Here is an 18,100-nt window from a genome sequence, read left to right as displayed (position 1 = left end):
TTCCACCGTGTGTGTGTGTGTGTGTGTGTATGTGTGTGTGTGTGTACGTGTGTGTGTACGTGTGTGTGTGTGTGTGTGTGTGTGTGTAAGACAACTTGAAGGAGTCAGTTCTCTCCTTCTTCCACCGTGTGTGTGTGTGTGTGTGTGTATGTGTGTGTGTGTGTGTGTGTAAGACAACTTGAAGGAGTCAGTTCTCTCCTTCTTCCACCGTGTGTGTGTGTGTGTGTGTGTGTGTGTGTGTATGTGTGTGTGTGTGTATGTGTGTGTGTGTATGTGTGTGTGTGTATGTGTGTGTGTGTACATGTGTGTGTGTGTGTGTGTAAGACAACTTGAAGGAGTCAGTTCTCTCCTTCTTCCACCGTGTGTGTGTGTGTGTGTGTGTGTGTGTGTGTGTATGTGTGTGTGTGTGTGTGTGTGTAAGACAACTTGAAGGAGTCAGTTCTCTCCTTCTTCCACCGTGTGTGTGTGTGTGTACGTGTGTGTGTGTGTGTATGTGTGTGTGTGTGTATGTGTGTGTGTGTACGTGTGTGTGTGTGTGTGTGTGTAAGACAACTTGAAGGAGTCAGTTCTCTCCTTCTTCCACCGTGTGTGTGTGTGTGTGTGTGTATGTGTGTGTGTGTGTGTGTGTGTACGTGTGTGTGTGTGTGTGTGTAAGACAACTTGAAGGAGTCAGTTCTCTCCTTCTTCCACCGTGTGTGTGTGTGTGTGTGTGTGTGTGTGTGTGTATGTGTGTGTGTGTGTATGTGTGTGTGTGTGTGTACGTGTGTGTGTGTGTGTGTACGTGTGTGTGTGTGTGTGTACGTGTGTGTGTGTGTGTGTAAGACAACTTGAAGGAGTCAGTTCTCTCCTTCTTCCACTGTGTGTGTGTGTGTGTGTGTGTGTGTGTGTGTGTGTGTGTAAGACAACTTGAAGGAGTCAGTTCTCTCCTTCTTCCACCATGGGAGTGAACTCAGGTTGACAGGCTTAGTGGCAGGTGCCTTTACCCACTGAGCCATCTTGGTGGTCCGGAACCGGTCTTTCTTAGAGGTTAAAGTACAGCATAAGATGTCAGCAATGCCTCCCTCTCCCTCCCTCCCTCTCTGGCAAAAGTCTTGTGTGGCCTAGACGGGCTTCACATTTGCTGTGTAGCTAAGGGTGACCATGAGTTCCTGGGCCTCCTGCCTCTACTTCCCGAATGCTAGGGTCATAGCATTGTTACGAATGGTTTACGCTGACATGCCTGGTGGTGAGCCTGTTCGGTGTGTGTATAATGATTGACAGTTCAGTGAGAAGACCCTCCCACAGTCCTTAGTCTCAGGGTCAGAAAGCTGGCACTCAGACAACATTTCTAAAGTTTTTTTTAGCAATATTTTGTTACTGAAATATTTCTGAGACGTTTTCTATTTGATTTTGTTTTTTTAATTTCTAAATAAAATGTGTATTTCTATAGTCTGGAAAACTTAAAACAGAATAAACAAAAGGCTATTTTGTATGTTGGAAAGAAAACAGATTTGTAATGGTTTAAACTTTTAACATAATTATGTCTTTTTATTTTCTGTGAAGGCCGCAGCAAGGCATCAGTGTTCCTACCTAGTGAATCTACATGTAAATGACTTCCTTCATGTTGGTGGGGATCCCAAGTGGCTCAATGGTTTAGAGAATGCACCTCAAAAACTACAGAACTTAGGAGAACTTAACAAAGTATTAGCCCACAGGCCTTGGCTTATCACCAAAGAACACATCGAGGTACGTGTGAGAGAACTAACCCATCTTGTCGTGTGTTTAAAGCGACACTGCTTTTGAGAGCAGTTGTGGGTTTGTGGGGATTGGACAGCAGGTTGGGGTGTGGCTCGGGTGCTGGCGTGGTTGTCTGGCCGCACCAAGCCCTGGCTCATTGCCAAGCACTGAACAGACAGGCGTGCTGCTGCAAGCCTGTGATCCCAGCGCTTCGGAGATAGGAAAGGAAGGAAGGAAGGAAGGAGGATTTGTGGGTCAAGCTGGCCTTGGATATGTGAGACTGAGTATCCAAGGAAAGGAGGGGAAGGGAAAGGAGGAAGGGGAGAAAAGGGAAGGAAAGTCAGATAGAGGATCTGAAGACACATTTTTGTGCTGTTATCCTGTGGACTTTGTGTGGTCCATTTACTTGTGAGTAGTGAGCCAATGTTGGTATACTGTTGTTATCTAAAGTCCATAGTTCTCACCAGGATCTGCTCTTTGTAAGGGCATGACAACATGTTACCATTACTGTACAGTACTGTATAGTAAGTAGTCACTGTGCCATGCTGACCTCTAGTTATGTCTACACTGTACCATTTCCAGAATATCAGTCAGACGACTCTCATTTAGCAATATGCATATGAGGTTCTATCTTTTTACTTGAGTATTTTTTGTTTGTTTTCAGAGAGGGTCTTGCTTTGCTATGTAGTCAAGGCTGGCCTGGAACTTGCTGTGTAGCCCAAGAGGGCCTTGAACTTTGATCCTCCTGCCTCACCCTCGGGAGTGCTGGGATTACAGATGTGAGCTACCTTGTCTGGTTCTTATCTTTTTTAAATGACTTCATAGATCATTTATTTTTATTGCTGAATGACACTCCCATTCATCTGTTTAAGGGGCCTCCTGATAAGTACCGGTTTTGACCAGTTATGAATAAAATTGTTATGTTCATATGTAAACACTTTGGTAGACAAAAGTTCCCAGCTTACTTGGGTAAATAAGTAGGTGTGTGACTCCTGGGTCTCCCTACAGTAAGCCAGTGTGCTTCGGAAGACGCAGAAACTACTTCCCAGTGATTCGTTCCTGCTGAGCTGCGTCTTTACCAGCCGTGGGCACTGTTGAGAGTGTGTCTGTTCTCAAGGTGTGAAGGGCATCTCATTCATCTTTGTTTGTAGATGACATCTTAAACTAGTTTCTTCTGATTCTAGAGTTTAAAAAAAACAAAGCAGCTTTCTCTGAAGAGGCGTACCACATGATAGAAACACTTAAAACCTATTTCAGTCTTGTTCATCTGTGTTGTAGAACAGTGTAGACACTGTTACATAATAGAGAAATTGTCAGGAAGGTGCAGTATTTGAACACGATTAATACAGTACCAGTTAGATTGCTAGGAAAGCACTCAGGATCGTAAACTAAATGGCCAAGCACCTGGGACAGAACTGAAGGATCGTAGGAGTTATGCAGGACAAACAATTGAGGACTGGAGAATCTTTAGAATAACATTGCTCAAGCCACTGTCTTTAAAAGTTCCTTTAAAAGGCCTGATTAAATAAAAAGCAGACATTGCCAACAGTAGTGTCCACTTTAACACAAACCTACGTTTCCACGGACAACATGTGATTTATTCTTACCCAATATCTGAAACGGCAACTGATTGCAAGCAAAACAGAATTCTATTACATCAGAGATTCAAACTGACAGTGTGCCAATAGATGTTAAGCTCATATTTCTAAATAGATTTTTAATAAAACTTAACAAATTATAGGTTTTATATGTTTTAAATTAGAATCTTAACCAGGCTTTATATGGTATTTAGGCCTGTTTTCACTCAGTTTTTAAATACTAAAGTAAACTATGCTTTTACCACACATCTCAGATTAAAAACCCATTCTCATCCACCAGGGGCTTTTGAAAGCTGAAGAACACAGCTGGTCTCTCGCAGAGTTGGTCCATGCTGTGGTTCTACTCACACACTATCATTCTCTTGCCTCGTTCACGTTTGGCTGTGGAATTAGTCCAGAAATTCACTGTGATGGTGGCCACACCTTCAGACCTCCTTCTGTTAGTAACTACTGCATCTGTGACATTACGAACGGCAATCACAGTGTGGATGAAATGCAAGTCAGCTCAGCAGGAAATATTTCGGTAAGTGTTATTTGTCATGAGATTCTAGTAAGACTAGTTACTATGACTTATTTTTTTTCTCATCTGGCTTATTCAAAAACCTGTCAAGACCATAGAGATGTTAGGTCTTTTTTTGTTTGTTTGTTTGTTTTTTCAAGACAGGGTTTCTCTGTGTAGCTCTGGCTATCTTGAAATTTGCTCTGTAGATCTACCTGCCTCTGCCTCCTGAGTGCTGGAACTAAAGGCACGTACCACCATCACCTGGCTAGATCTAACTTTTAAGGCTGAATTTATTTCTACCTCCAATGCCCATTCACTAGTCTAGATGCTGAGGCCATGGTTCTCAGCTACCTCTTTGGGGGGTCAAATGATCCTTTCACAGGGGTTACCTAAGACCATCCTGCATATCAGATATTTATATTATGATTCATAACAGTAGCAAAATTACAGTTATAAAGTAGCAATGAAAATAATTTTATGGTTGGAGGTTACCACAACATGAGGAACTGTATTAAGGGTCACAGCATTAGGAAGGTTGAGAACCACTGAACTGCGGGATATATAAAACTATGGGCTCTTCTAGGGGGTTACACTTAAGTCATTTCAGGTCCATTAGCCAACAAGAACCAGTAATACAGAGTGTCCACAACTATGACATAAGGAAAGGCTTAAAATAGTGTGACCCTGATAGAGGATATCTCCTAGTGGCATTCCTCCTCCTCCTCTTCCTCCTCCTCCTCCTCCTCTTCTTCCTCCTCCAGCAGCAGAAGAAAAGGCTGGCTTCTTAATTGTTTGGCTTTTAGGAAGTTAATTCAACTTTGATCTCCAAATTTTCCCTTTAAATTATTTTGTGTTTAATTTTGTACATATATAGACTCTAATGATAACAGCTGAATGTCAGTTTGTTTAAATGCTGTGGTATTTTGAATGAGAATGGCCCCCATAGGCTCATATATTTGAATGCTAGTTGGTGGAACTGTTTGGGAAGGATTAGGAGGTGTGTCATTAGGGTTGACTTTGAGGTTTCAAAGTCCATCATTCCCAGCAGCTCTCTGCCTACTGTCTGTGAGTTGTGGTCTAAGTTCTAAGCCTGCATGCCGGCTGCCATGTTCCTTACCATGATGATAGTGGACTAAGTCTGAAACTGTACACAAGCTCCCAGTTAAATAGTTTCTTCTGTAAGCTGCCTTGGTCCTGGTGTCTCTTCACTGCAATAGAACATTAACTAAGACAGATATTTTCACTTCTACCTTCTGTCTTCTGTTTTGTTATTCCTTTAAAACAAGTCACAACAATTTGATTTTTTTAAGATTTACTTATTTTATGTATGTGAGTGCTGCTCTAACTGCATGTACGACTTAACACCCAAAGAGGGCATCAGCACCCACTGAAGATAGTTGTGAGCCACCATACAGTTGCTGGGAATTGAACTCAGGACCTCTGGAATAGCAGTCAGTGCTCTTAACTACTGAGCTATTTCTCCAGCCCCATTTCTTTTCATTAAAAATTGTGTGTATGTGTCTGTGTGTGTCTCAGAGGACAACTTCATGGACGTGGTTCTCTCCTTTCCCCTTTAATGGGTTCCAGGGATCAAATTCTGGTCACTAAGTGTTCAGTGTAAGCACCTTTACCCACTGAACCATTTCAGTGGCCCACAAGTTGAAATTTTCTATAAGTAACTTTAATTCCTGTATACAGTGGGTCAGAGTTCCTCACATTCTTAATAATAAAAAGGCTTTATTTGTGCTTGAAAAGATAAGTCACAGAACTAGCATTGTGGTCACCTGTACACCGTTAGCACAGGAACAGGCAGATAGTGCAGGTGGACAGACTTCCTGGTTTATGTGTTTGATGCTAGGCAAGTTGTTAAGCCTTTCTGAGCCTCCTCCTTTCATGGTTCCTGTAAAACATGAAGTTCTTGTGATGAGGTCTTAAATGTCCCTGAAGAACTAAGATGCCTACTTCAGTGTCTAACATTTATCAGGTACTGAGACTAGCATTAGATACAGTGAATTAACAAGAAATACCACTTCCAGGTTGACCACAGCATTATTCTGACAGGTCCCAAGACTAACCAGTGGGCTGCATGTGGCCCCCAGTTACTTACCAAAGCTGGGGAGTTTTAAGTGGGAGGTGAGAGCATGTGTCAGCTGCTAGGATACTGAGAGTTGGGTTCTTGCCTTTCTCTGGTCTTAGTGCCAGGGTAATGTAGAGTTTCTGGATTTTCTTGGTTGTTTTCTATTAATAACAGTAAAAAGTAGGGGGGGGGGCGGTAATTTTCTAATTCATCAGCTCCTTATACCCAGATTTTAATTTGGATCTTTTACAAAGTATAGTTTACACTGATCACACTGGACAGTGAGCTCAGAGAAGGTGTGTAGTTTACAGTGATCACACTGGACAGTGAGCGGAGAGAAGGTGTGTAGTTTACAGTGATCACACTGGACAGTGAGTGGAGAGAAGGTGTGTAGTTTACAGTGATCACACTGGACAGTGAGCGGAGAGAAGGTGTGTAGTTTACAGTGATCACACTGGACAGTGAGCGGAGAGAAGGTGTGTAGTTTACAGTGATCACACTGGGCAGTGAGCGGAGAGAAGGTGTGTAGTTTACAGTGATCACACTGGACAGTGAGCGGAGAGAAGGTGTGTAGTTTACACTGATCACACTGGACAGTGAGCGGAGAGAAGGTATGTAGTTTACACTGATCACACTGGACAGTGAGCGGAGAGAAGGTGTGTAGTTTACACTGATCACACTGGACAGTGAGCGGAGAGAAGGTGTGTAGTTTACAGTGATCACACTGGACAGTGAGCGGAGAGAAGGTGTGTAGTTTACAGTGATCACACTGGACAGTGAGCGGAGAGAAGGTGTGTAGTTTACAGTGATCACACTGGACAGTGAGCGGAGAGAAGGTGTGTAGTTTACAGTGATCACACTGGACAGTGAGCGGAGAGAAGGTGTGTAGTTTACACTGATCACACTGGACAGTGAGCGGAGAGAAGGTGTGTAGTTCACACTGATCACACTGGACAGTGAGCGGAGAGAAGGTGTGTAGTTTACAGTGATCACACTGGACAGTGAGCGGAGAGAAGGTGTGTAGTTTACAGTGATCACACTGGACAGTGAGCGGAGAGAAGGTGTGTAGTTTACAGTGATCACACTGGACAGTGAGCGGAGAGAAGGTGTGTAGTTTACAGTGATCACACTGGACAGTGAGCGGAGAGAAGGTGTGTAGTTTACAGTGATCACACTGGACAGTGAGCGGAGAGAAGGTGTGTAGTTTACAGTGATCACACTGGACAGTGAGCGGAGAGAAGGTGTGTAGTTTACAGTGATCACACTGGACAGTGAGCGGAGAGAAGGTGTGTAGTTTACACTGATCACACTGGACAGTGAGCGGAGAGAAGGTGTGTAGTTTACAGTGATCACACTGGACAGTGAGCGGAGAGAAGGTGTGTAGTTTACACTGATCACACTGGACAGTGAGCGGAGAGAAGGTGTGTAGTTTACAGTGATCACACTGGACAGTGAGCGGAGAGAAGGTGTGTAGTTTACACTGATCACACTGGACAGTGAGCGGAGAGAAGGTGTGTAGTTTACAGTGATCACACTGGACAGTAAGTGGATAGAACCTATTCTTCAGGGACTATCATATATAAAACTCTACTTTTAGATGCAAATGGCTTAAAAAGCAAATTTTTAAAAAAGAATTTCCTATACAGTATTAACATTTTAATATTGAATTGCTGCCAGATATGGTAGGTGTACTTATAATCGCAGCACTTGAGAGTAAGGCAGGAAGACTGCAAATTTGTTTGCTTGTTTGAAACAAGGTCTCTTTATGTAGTTTTCTCTATCATGGAACTCACTGTGTGGAACAGGCTGTCCTTGAACTCATAGAAATCCAACTGCTTCTGCCTCCCTAGTGCTGGGATTAAAGACAAGCGCCACCACACCCAGTTTGGGAGATTTCAAACTTGGGACCAGCCTACAGGTTGAATTCAAGGCTTTAGCTACATACTGAGACTCTTTCTCAAATGATGATGATGATGATGATGATGATGATGATGATGATTTGTACTTCTTTTAAAGCATCCCAACTTCAGATGATTTAGTTTAGTAGCAAAAGAAACATACTTTGTTTTTCCTTTCCCTTTAAGAATTTTCAATATAATTTACCAAGAATTATCTTTCCTAAAAACAGTTAAAATGTGGGTAATTTCTCTTATCAAATTAGTGACTATAATGGAGACTAGTCTGAGCCAGGCTTGGTGACTCACACTTATAATCCTAACACTGGGGAGGTAAAGGCAAGAGGGTCAGGCATTCAAGGACATCGTCAGCTATGGAGCAAGTTTGAGGCCGACTTGAGCTACATGAGACTGTATTTCAATAAAAAAAGAAGTGAAAATGTTATGTGTTGGAGTGTATCTTTTTGGGTCATTGTTTTGGGTTTGGTTATTGACCATATCTCAGAACTTGTGGAAGAGTGTGTATCAGAAGAGCCTCCAGTATCATCATAGAAACACTTCTACCATGGATTGCTAGAGAAAGGGCTTAGTATAAGATACTTTGGCTTAACTATACCATAATCTCTACCATATATCATATAAAATAACAGTTTTTAAAATGCAGAATTATATTGACAGTACAACAATAGATTTGTTGTACAATCTTACCCTTAGAGATCTTTTCATTCTGGAGGAGGCAGACTCTGGATCGGTATCATGTAACTATTACACGTGTGTTTGATACGCTAAAGGAAAGAGCAGGGTGCTGGGTAAGAATGGCTGAGAATGGAGGTAAAGAGGTACCGTGCTCAAAGTACGTGAGCTAACATCTGAAGAATGGATGAGGAAGTCAGGAAACAGTGAAAGATTTTGAGGTCTCACCACATTTGTGGGCATTGGGGATATAGCTCAGTTGGTAGAGTGTTTACCTAGCATGCAAAAATACACACCTGTAGTCTCAGCCCTCAGGAGGTGATCCAAGGCTCAAAGTCACCCTCAGCCTCCCCGCCTAGTTAGAGGCCACCTGGTCTACGTGAGACCCTGGATCTCAAGCAAACAGCAGGAATGTTCTCAGCACAATGTATGAAATTTATGGAGGGGAAAACATTTTTTACTTGAACATTTGCATTTGAGATGTTAGGACTTCTCTCCTGCAGTGTGTCTTGCATAGATTTGACCCAGGGTTAGAGTAAAGATGCAGTCTGGTTCCCGCAGTGTAAGTCATTTCTCTAACCGCCCTGGAGCTGAGACACTGTTGTAGTCATCCCAGCAAGGAACAGCTGCTAGCCCCAGCCACAGAGCCATGTGAGGACATGTCTCATTTTAATTGGTAAACGGTATAAATAGAACAATTACTATTTTAAAAATGATAGACATGTTGACTGTGTGTACTCTGTGTATCTTATTTACCTGAGCAAATAGAAGCTAATTTTTAAATACTCAATTTCCAATTTTGCTTTAAATTAACAGTGTTAAATTTTAATCTTTAAAACAGTATAAGTAGTGATTACATTATTGTTTTTAAGGTTAAAAAGCATTATAATTTATTGAAATATTTTTCTCTTAAATCTTAAAATTTAAATATTTCGATAACCCATAGGCTAAAGAAAACTTATTTTTCCTATATTCTGGTAAGAGAAAGATTTTTATAGGACAGACTTAATGGAATTCCTAAATTTCATTCCTGGCCTGCCCTATGTCACATCCCCACTGCTGTCTCTTCAGGTAAGCGAGTCCTTCTTTGAGGTCGAAGCCCTCATGGAAAAGATGAAGCAGCTACAGGAGTGTCGAGATGAGGAGGAGGCAAGCCAGGAGGAGATGGCGTCGCGGTTTGAGATGGAGAAGAATGAGAGCATGCTCGTCTTCTCTTCGGGTAAGAGCGACTGGAGGATGGTCATGTCGTTTCTCCTACAAGCCCAAATTTTCTTCCCCCTACTCTAGACAGGGTTCTCTGTGCAGCCCTGGCTGTCCTGGATCTCATCTGTAGACCAGGCTGGCCTCGAATTCACAGATCCACCTGCCTCCCACGGGCTGGGATTAAAGTCATGTGCCTCCACCACTGGCTCAAGCCCAAATTTTTTATTTAGAGAATTTCGATATATTTTTAAAGGCAGACCCAAATGCCTCCTTTCAGGAAGGCTACTGCATAGATTTCCCACTTACAAATACTTTTTTAAGAAAGGCAACTGAGAAAAGGTAGGAAGGTCAGCTAGCACTAGAGGAAGGGTGGAACATGTCAAATGGGGTGTTCTTAACTTAGAATCCACACATTGAAACCTTAAATGTATGAGTTAGAGAGGACAGACGAGAGAGAAGGTCCATCAGAGGAAATGAAAGCCATGCAGAAGTCTATGAATGCTTATTTTATTGCAGAGAATCTTGTTACTACATTCTGTTCTGTGGTGAGCTACTTGTTTGTACTAAGACTTTATTGTGGGGTGAGGGTGTAGTTGGTAGACTGTTCAGCATACCCAGAGCCCTGGGTTCCACCCCCAGCACCACATAAGTCAGTCATGTGACACACGCCTCTAATCTCAGCACTCAGGAGACAGAGGCAAGAAGGTAGAGAATTCAGGGTCATCCTCAGCTGCATGGATGACGGGAGACCGTTGGTTCATAGTGTTATATAGTGTAACAAATGGTTTATCTCACATTGATTTGTGATGGGTAAAATGAATTAGCATCTTGTTTTCAAAAGCTTTTAAAAGACTTCCTTTCCTTTAAAACAAAATCATTTCAGATGATGATGAAGTTACACCAGCAAGAGACGTATCTCGGCACTTTGAGGATACTAGTTATGGCTATAAGGATTTCTCTAGACATGGAATGCATGTTCCAACATTTCGTGTCCAGGTAAAGTTGTCATTTGTATAACATAATTGTTTAGAAACCTCTCACTGTAATGCTGTGTGAAAAGTGCCCCCTGGACTTGAGAAGCGTGTTCGGTGCTTAGCAAGTCACATCTCCAGAGTGGCACTCTCCTCTGGTGCCAAAGGGAAGTTGAGAATTAGCAATTAGCAACACTTAGAGATTATCTGTTCTGCACTCTGCATTTTGTCAGGTTTTCAGTTCAAAAGCAGAGTCATGCTATAGCTTATTTATGTCATAAGTCTATTGTTTAGGATCGAAGTAAACATTAAACAGGTGAATTACTGCTCTCAACTTGCCCACTTATCTCTACAGGCCAATGCTAAGTAACAACTCTTTATTAGAGTTATGAAACTAGTTGACTGTTGAGACTTTTTTCCTTCTATGTCCTCACCCAAACTAAAATATTGTTCAAAAGGTCAAAATTTAGGCACAAGGAGAAGTTGAGCTGTAGTGAAAAATAGTAAATTCAGAATTGAAAGGGTTATTGTGTACTAAAGTTTTCTGGAGAGGGATTAGAATGTGAGAGATGTGGGCTAAAAAACAAAGGGCAGCTGAGACTGTAGCCCAGTGCAGGGTGTACCTGGGTGTACCGCAGGGGCCAGGGCTCACATCCTAAGGAAAGAGAGTTGGAAATGATTCAGTCTCAGTTGAGTGTCCTCAGAAGGTTGTAGAGACTGAACACTGAGAGTTGAGAACAAGCTCCCTGCTGCCATCGGTGGAAGAGCTTTAACCTGGTGAGGATGCCCTAAATGCTAACTCAGTTACAGTAGGCTGTGGGCAGTGACCAAGAGTTACAGCATAATGTCAAAAGAGATGTTCTGGGGAAATACAGGAGCATGGTAGAAGTAGGGCTTGTGAGGTGTTTGAAGACTCCAGTTGTTCAGGGTGTCAAGGAGACTTTCTGCAGGGAAGGAATTAGAAGACTTGGTTAATATGGGTGAGAATCCAATGGGCCAGAGGGTGGGGGGTGAGTGATGGATACACTGAGCCGGATTTCTTTCCATTTTTGTTTTGTAGCATAGTCTAGTTACGTAGTCCAGGACGGTCTCTAATATCTAGTCTCCCTGCTTCATCTTTCCTAGTATTCAGACAACAGGTATTAACTGCCATAGCTGGCCTGAAGTCACAAAACTCGAGGAACACTTGAATGTGTGCAGTCATGGAACAAAGGAGAGGAGTCTGTGTTGCCTCTGGAGGCTAGGTGGGAAGCTGAAGAGAGCTGAAAACCTGTGGCTCCCTTGGTTCTTAAACCTGACCAAATTACAGTTCATACCTCTCTCATGTTGCAGTCTAGACATTGAGAGTGAACTGCAGCTCAAAGGAAACTGAGTTCAAAGCCGGCGAACCAATTCCAGCTGCCGGTGACCTCATGTCCTGCAGCACTGTGGACACATAGCTGGTTTTCCTGTTTTAAGTATTCGTAATTCCTGTCTTCTCTGTTTTTAGGACTACTGCTGGGAAGACCACGGTTATTCTCTGGTGAATCGCCTTTATCCAGATGTGGGACAGTTAATTGACGAGAAATTTCATATTGCTTACAATCTCACTTACAATACAATGGCAATGCACAAAGATGTCGATACCTCAATGCTCAGACGGGCTATCTGGAACTATATTCACTGCATGTTTGGAATACGGTTAGTCTGCCTCCTTACGCTTTAATGACATGTCCTTTACACGGAAGTATTGGGGTGCCTACAGTGCACGCAGACACACACACACACACAGACACACACACACACACACGTACATACGTACATACGTACGTACCCTCAACTAAGTTTATAGTTGCCATGCGTCACAGAAGCACAGCTTGGGCTCTCCCGTCTCTCTCAGCTCGACTGGTGAGGAGTTGACAAGTGCCACTGACCTCAGGAAGGAAGATCCAGCTGTGGTCCCAGCTCATACGGGAAGCAGAGCTGGCCACTGACCATCTCTCGGTGTCATCTTCTGTCCCCTGGCATTCCTGCTTCTTGGAATTCAGCCCCTTTGAAGAGGGCCCACTCCTGTGCTACTTGGAACTCTCTCGGTCCTGTTAGGGTTCTAACACGCTGTGTTCTCTAGAGAATAGAAACATATACTACCTTCTTATGTACAAATTCCACACTGCATGGCTTTCTGCATGGTTTGTTTAACCGATAAATGTGCTTTCTCATATATGATGCCATGTATCAGAGACCTACAAGCTCTCTTTAATTTACACTGCTCGGGCCTTTAAAGTACATCCAACCAGTTTTAAACTAATTTCTACTAATCAGTGCCCAGACTATCGACTTCAGCCTCCTTGGATGGTTTTAGGACCAACTTTGCCAAGAACTTTCTCCCTTTTCCACTGAAAACACAATACCTTGCATGCCTGTCTGATCTGAAACCCAGGATTTAGTGGTTGGAACAGACATTGCTGCATGCAAGCCTCTCAGCCTCTCCTAAAATGACACCATGAGATTCTGAGAGACCAGGCAGCCCTCCTGCCCTACCCATCCCTGACTTTTTCTTCATCTGACCCCAGAAACTTGTACACAAGTAAATTACCGTCTTAGGTGTGTAATAGTACCAGTAACAAACAGAAAGTCTTAATTTCAGCAGTCATCTGTGCTCTTTCCAGAGCTGGTTTCAACATGGTTGTGTGTTGGTGATTGTGAATGTGTGGTTGCTTGGTACCCAGAGCTGTAGTGTTAGTTCTGTCACCTATAGGAATGGTCTGCTGGGCACCGGAACCATCTCTTCTTCCTGACTTCTTCCTTTGTGCTCCTCATCCCACCCCACTTAAACGTCATAACGCTGCATCATTTCTGGGACTGACTGCCCACAAAGTGAGGAGGAGAGTGCGTGTTCACATATGTCTATGCTGCACACAGAAAAGAGATTATACGCTGACAGTAGTCCATTCTTACGTCTTTGAACAGATACGATGACTATGACTATGGCGAAATTAATCAGCTATTGGATCGTAGCTTTAAAGTTTATATCAAAACTGTTGTCTGCACTCCTGAAAAGGTTACCAAAAGAATGTATGATAGCTTCTGGAGGCAGTTCAAGCACTCTGAGAAGGTATGTGTTCGTGGTGGCTGGCTTACCTGTAATTTGCAGTGATTATGACTCTCCTTCCCATAATCTAGCGGCTCTCAAACCCCATCCATCATCTCTACAGCCTGAAAACATCCTTCCAGAACGTCTGTCTCAGGAACCTCTTGAGAGAGGCCTGTGTCATGAGAAGTGCAGTAGACAAGTGGGCTGGCCGGTCCTCAGTAGACAAGTGGGCTGGCCGATCCTCAATAGACAAGTGGGCTGGCCGGCCCTCAGTAGACAAGTGGGCTGGCCGGCCCTCAGTAGACAAGTGGGCTGGCCGGTCCTCAATAGACAAGTGGGCTGGCCGGTCCTCAGTAGACAAGGGGAACTGCCATAGCTTCTCCACCTAAGACCACTTTGCAAGATCTTTTAACAAGCGGGGTTCTCTTTGAAGCATCTTTCTAGAAATGGATGGTTTGGCAGAAAATTCTAAAAGTCTGACAAAGCAGTGCCTAGATTTTTCTGAACTATAACAAATATCTAGAAGACATGCAGTGGCATGTAAATAGAATAATAGGACATTTATCCCAGAAGAAGTCTGAACCTGTGCTGACAGATGAAGACTTCAGTTCTTCAGTAGCATGTAGAATATGCAGTTGGCCCTTTAGTCATATTTCTGCATCTATAGATTGAGCCAGCTGAGGATCACAAATAGTCACAATGATTATGTTTGTGCCAAATATGTGACAGTAGCTTGTCATTGTTCCCCAGACAGTATAACAACCATTTATATGGCATTTACATTGTAGTAATGGGAGGTTGTGCGTTGGTCATGTGCATAGCATGCTATTTAGTATAAGGGACTAGAACATCCAGGGATTTGAGTGTCCAAGGAGAATCCTGAATCAGTATTACTCATCATATTGAGGGACAAATAACTGTACTTATTTGGGACATTTTTTTAACCGAATGCACTGAGAACTGTGGTGTTCATAATCTGTTCTTACATGATGCTGTGTTTTATCCTCAGGTTCATGTTAATCTGCTTCTTATAGAAGCTAGGATGCAAGCAGAACTCCTGTATGCTCTGAGAGCCATCACCCGCTATATGACCTGATGCCTCTCCTTCAAGAGGATCCTGGAATGAACAGCAAGTGTAGTCTACAAGGGGGTGGAACCAAGCCCCAGGACCAAGGGTAGATAAAAGAATTCAGAAATCCGTTGTGCCATGATTCCTTTAGTGTCTGCTCCTTTACTGTGGGACACCACTGCTTGTCTAGCAGGGGGTGCTTGGCAGCTTCAGTGTGAGAGCTGTGAAGAAAGGCTGCTGGTCACAGTATTTGCTTTTTGACAGTCCAGGATGCTGGATACTTGTTTCAATACAGCAACTCGTAATTCTCCAAATCCTGTTGCTCTGATGTAATAAGACAACAAGAATTGGAGTATGTAAATTGGAGTATGGACTGGGACTCGGGTACTAAGTTTATACATAAGGAGTCTAGCAGCTCTGGGTGCTGCAGTGGCTGGGGTGAGTGTGTGGCTGCTCCAGCTAAGCTACTAGTGATTAAAGTGAGCGCTGCTGCTCCCTGAGCCTACCTACATACCTTGTGTGGTTTTCAGTTCAACTTGTACACGGTCTCTTTTTCTCGCATCTAAAAAAGCATAGACTTATTACTCACAGCTCAGCAAAGACCATGTCGATGTCGATGGTAACAGTTTATTTCTTTCATTATAGTTTTTAAAATTCAGTTATTGGATAATATCACAGTGGCATTCTCAAAAGATTTTCTCCAAAGAGCAATCTTATAATGAAAGTGTGTGGGTTATTTAAAGAAAAACAAAAACAGAAAACAGGCTATTTTTTGATGCTGTTTCCCAAGATCTTCTGACACTGGAGGGCAGCTGTCTTGTGCAGAAAACGTGGAAAATATTGCTGCGGACTGCTGCACAGTCCCAGGTGCATCCTGCCCCGTGTGCTCCTGTTGACCTCGTGACCCTGACTTTGAAGGTTGTGCAGCTCCTTACAGAATAAAGCTGGAAAATATTTTAGTGAGGTTGTCAAATTTGTATCTTGATTTACAAAATGCTAACTTTGAGATACAAACATTGAAAAAATGTATTAAGTACTTTGTATTCTGGAACCGTGAATTGCTTTTGAAGTCTGTCAGTATTATTGGTATTTTTCAATAAAGAATAATTTTCTGCAATTTGCTGTCTTGATTTCATAAAGTCATACTTTAGCCTCACAATTAGTAACAGAGTCTGAGTTTCAGTTCTGAACCAAGGAGAGTCACACTTAAACTGGAATCAGATAAGTGACCAGTATGAAATGTCAAAGCCAGTTTTGAAGCCTAGAGACTTAGAGAGCCGAGCAGCAGGGGAATGAAACAGTGTGATGTGCACTTGCCTTCAAGGATGTTATTTTAGTCCGTCTTTCACCACTACAGTTCAATACATGGAACCAGATATGCTAAAAGAAAAAGATTCTGAGTGCTTGGAAGACCAAGACTGGACAGCCACATCTGGTCAGAACCACATGCTGCTGCAGCTCATGATGGAAAAGCAGAAGAGAAATGAGAGCTGAGTTCTCATGATCATGAACCCATTCCTATATGAAAAGTAGTCACCCATTCCCAAGAACCAAACACTTCATCCTAGGTCCCACAGCCCAACTCTAGAACTTCTGGAGGATACCCTCAAACTATAGTAGATATACACCCTTGTAGGAAATAGGTTCTTTCAAATAGGTCTGCTTAAATAACTGCAGGGGGCCATAGTGATGCATCCCTGTGATCCCAGCACTTGGGAGATGGAGCCAGGCAAATCAAGAGTTCAAGGTCATCCTCCGCTGTGTAGGAGTGCAACTTCAGCTGCTGTCTCAAGGAAAAAAAGGATGTAAACCTTTCTAGTTAGTGTCCACACGGTCCTCCCTTGTATCTGCATGGGCCTCTGCCAGCTGCGCCTGGTGAGTGTCTGCTCGACAATCCCCACTCTACTCCCTTTACTGCTCCTGTTTGTTGTCTATTTGCAAGCTGTCTTGAAAATGAAAGGTTTGTAGTAGCAGTTCTGACTAGGAGAATGCTCACAGAACACAAATGCATGAGCTTAGTCCATGAAGCTTATCATCAGGCGGAAATCGGACAGAAATTGATCACTCAGTGAGTCAAAGTGCGTGTATAGTCAAAGTCACGAAAAGAAAGTGTGTAACACGAATTGCTAAATGGTCTTATTAATAGAAAACCTGGAGCCAAATATTGGGGCGAAAGCTGAAAGATCAGAGAAGCAGAGCAAGCCAGCCACAAGTTCTTACCTCTACGAAATCCTCAGTCTAAAGAAAAAGAGTGCTTGTTTCCTCACGCCTTATATACCTTTCTGTGTCCTGCCATATTATTTTCTGGGATTGAAGGCGTGTGTCACCGCTGATTTCTGTTGCCCTCATGTAGCCCAGTGTGGCCTTGAACTCATAGAGATCCAGACGGATCTCTGTCTCCTGACTGATAGGATTAAAAGTGTGTGCCACCACTGCCTGACCTCTATGTCTAATTTAGTGGCTGGCTCTGTCCTCTGGTCCCCAGACAAGCTTTATTGGGGTATGCAATATATCACCACAAAAGGGTATTTAGTAAAACGTATCTCAATGCTTCCTGAAAACCCCAGGGGCTTCTCTAAACACGTGGAATTTCTAATGTTTCTGTATAATTTTTTCAAGTTTCCAAAATAACTGGGAAAAGCAGCACACTCTAAGGACTATCAAAACCCTTCCTTTGCCAGAGGGAATTTTTTTTTTTTTTTTAATGAGGTTCTAGGGTTCAGTTTTTTAAATCTGACTTTTTGGTAAAATTAGAGGATTTATTTTCCCAGTACTTGAGTATTGAACCCAGGGCTCACACATGGTAGGCAAGCACCCAGGAGGGACTTCATTAGGCCAGGTTTGTTAAGTATATCAAACTATGAATCTGGATAGACCCAAACATCCCGAGCTTACCATGTTTAGGTTTAACTTCATATATAATGTGGTGACACTTTAAACCCAAGAACAAATCTAATAATTTAGCTATTCAGAATAAATTTTGATATAGTCCATGTGTTAATAAATAAAACTTACTGGGGAGGTATATTTTCCATCAAGATACTATTTCATAAAGTCTGTTTGCATTTTTGTGTAGTGTGGGTGGATAGCAAGGAACAGCCAAAGGCCACAGTCTTACAGCAGAGTCAACAGGGCGGTCTGTTGTAGGGCTCCATGTTTTCATGACCCACCCTTGAAGTAGGCTCTCCTTCTGGAGCCCAGGTGACCCCCTGCCTCTATGCCTTGCACACTGTGATAGCAGGCATGCGTTGCCCCCCCCCACTCCCCACCCCCACGCCCACCCCCACCCCTGGCAGAAGACTA

General features: G+C 43.0%; 1 protein-coding gene across 2 annotated transcripts in view; it reads left to right on the top strand.

Annotated features, from left to right (window-relative positions):
* Sesn1 (sestrin 1) overlaps positions 1–15,914 on the top strand; it is a 103,705-nt gene extending 87,791 nt beyond the window's left edge. For both annotated transcript variants that reach the window (XM_059272487.1, XM_059272488.1), the window contains exons 4-10: positions 1,543–1,725; positions 3,595–3,837; positions 9,553–9,700; positions 10,568–10,680; positions 12,145–12,335; positions 13,605–13,749; positions 14,738–15,914. In XM_059272487.1, coding sequence (XP_059128470.1) covers positions 1,543–1,725; positions 3,595–3,837; positions 9,553–9,700; positions 10,568–10,680; positions 12,145–12,335; positions 13,605–13,749; positions 14,738–14,824 — 1,110 coding nt within the window. In that variant the 3' untranslated portion in view covers positions 14,825–15,914. The remainder of the gene's footprint in view (positions 1–1,542; positions 1,726–3,594; positions 3,838–9,552; positions 9,701–10,567; positions 10,681–12,144; positions 12,336–13,604; positions 13,750–14,737) is intronic.
* Positions 15,915–18,100: the final 2,186 nt, after the last annotated feature.

This window comes from Peromyscus eremicus, chromosome 8b (genome assembly GCF_949786415.1).
Source record: "Peromyscus eremicus chromosome 8b, PerEre_H2_v1, whole genome shotgun sequence".
Taxonomy (NCBI): domain Eukaryota; kingdom Metazoa; phylum Chordata; class Mammalia; order Rodentia; family Cricetidae; genus Peromyscus; species Peromyscus eremicus.
The sequence above is the reverse complement of the archived record's forward strand: the minus strand, read 5'-3'. Positions and strand labels throughout refer to the sequence as shown.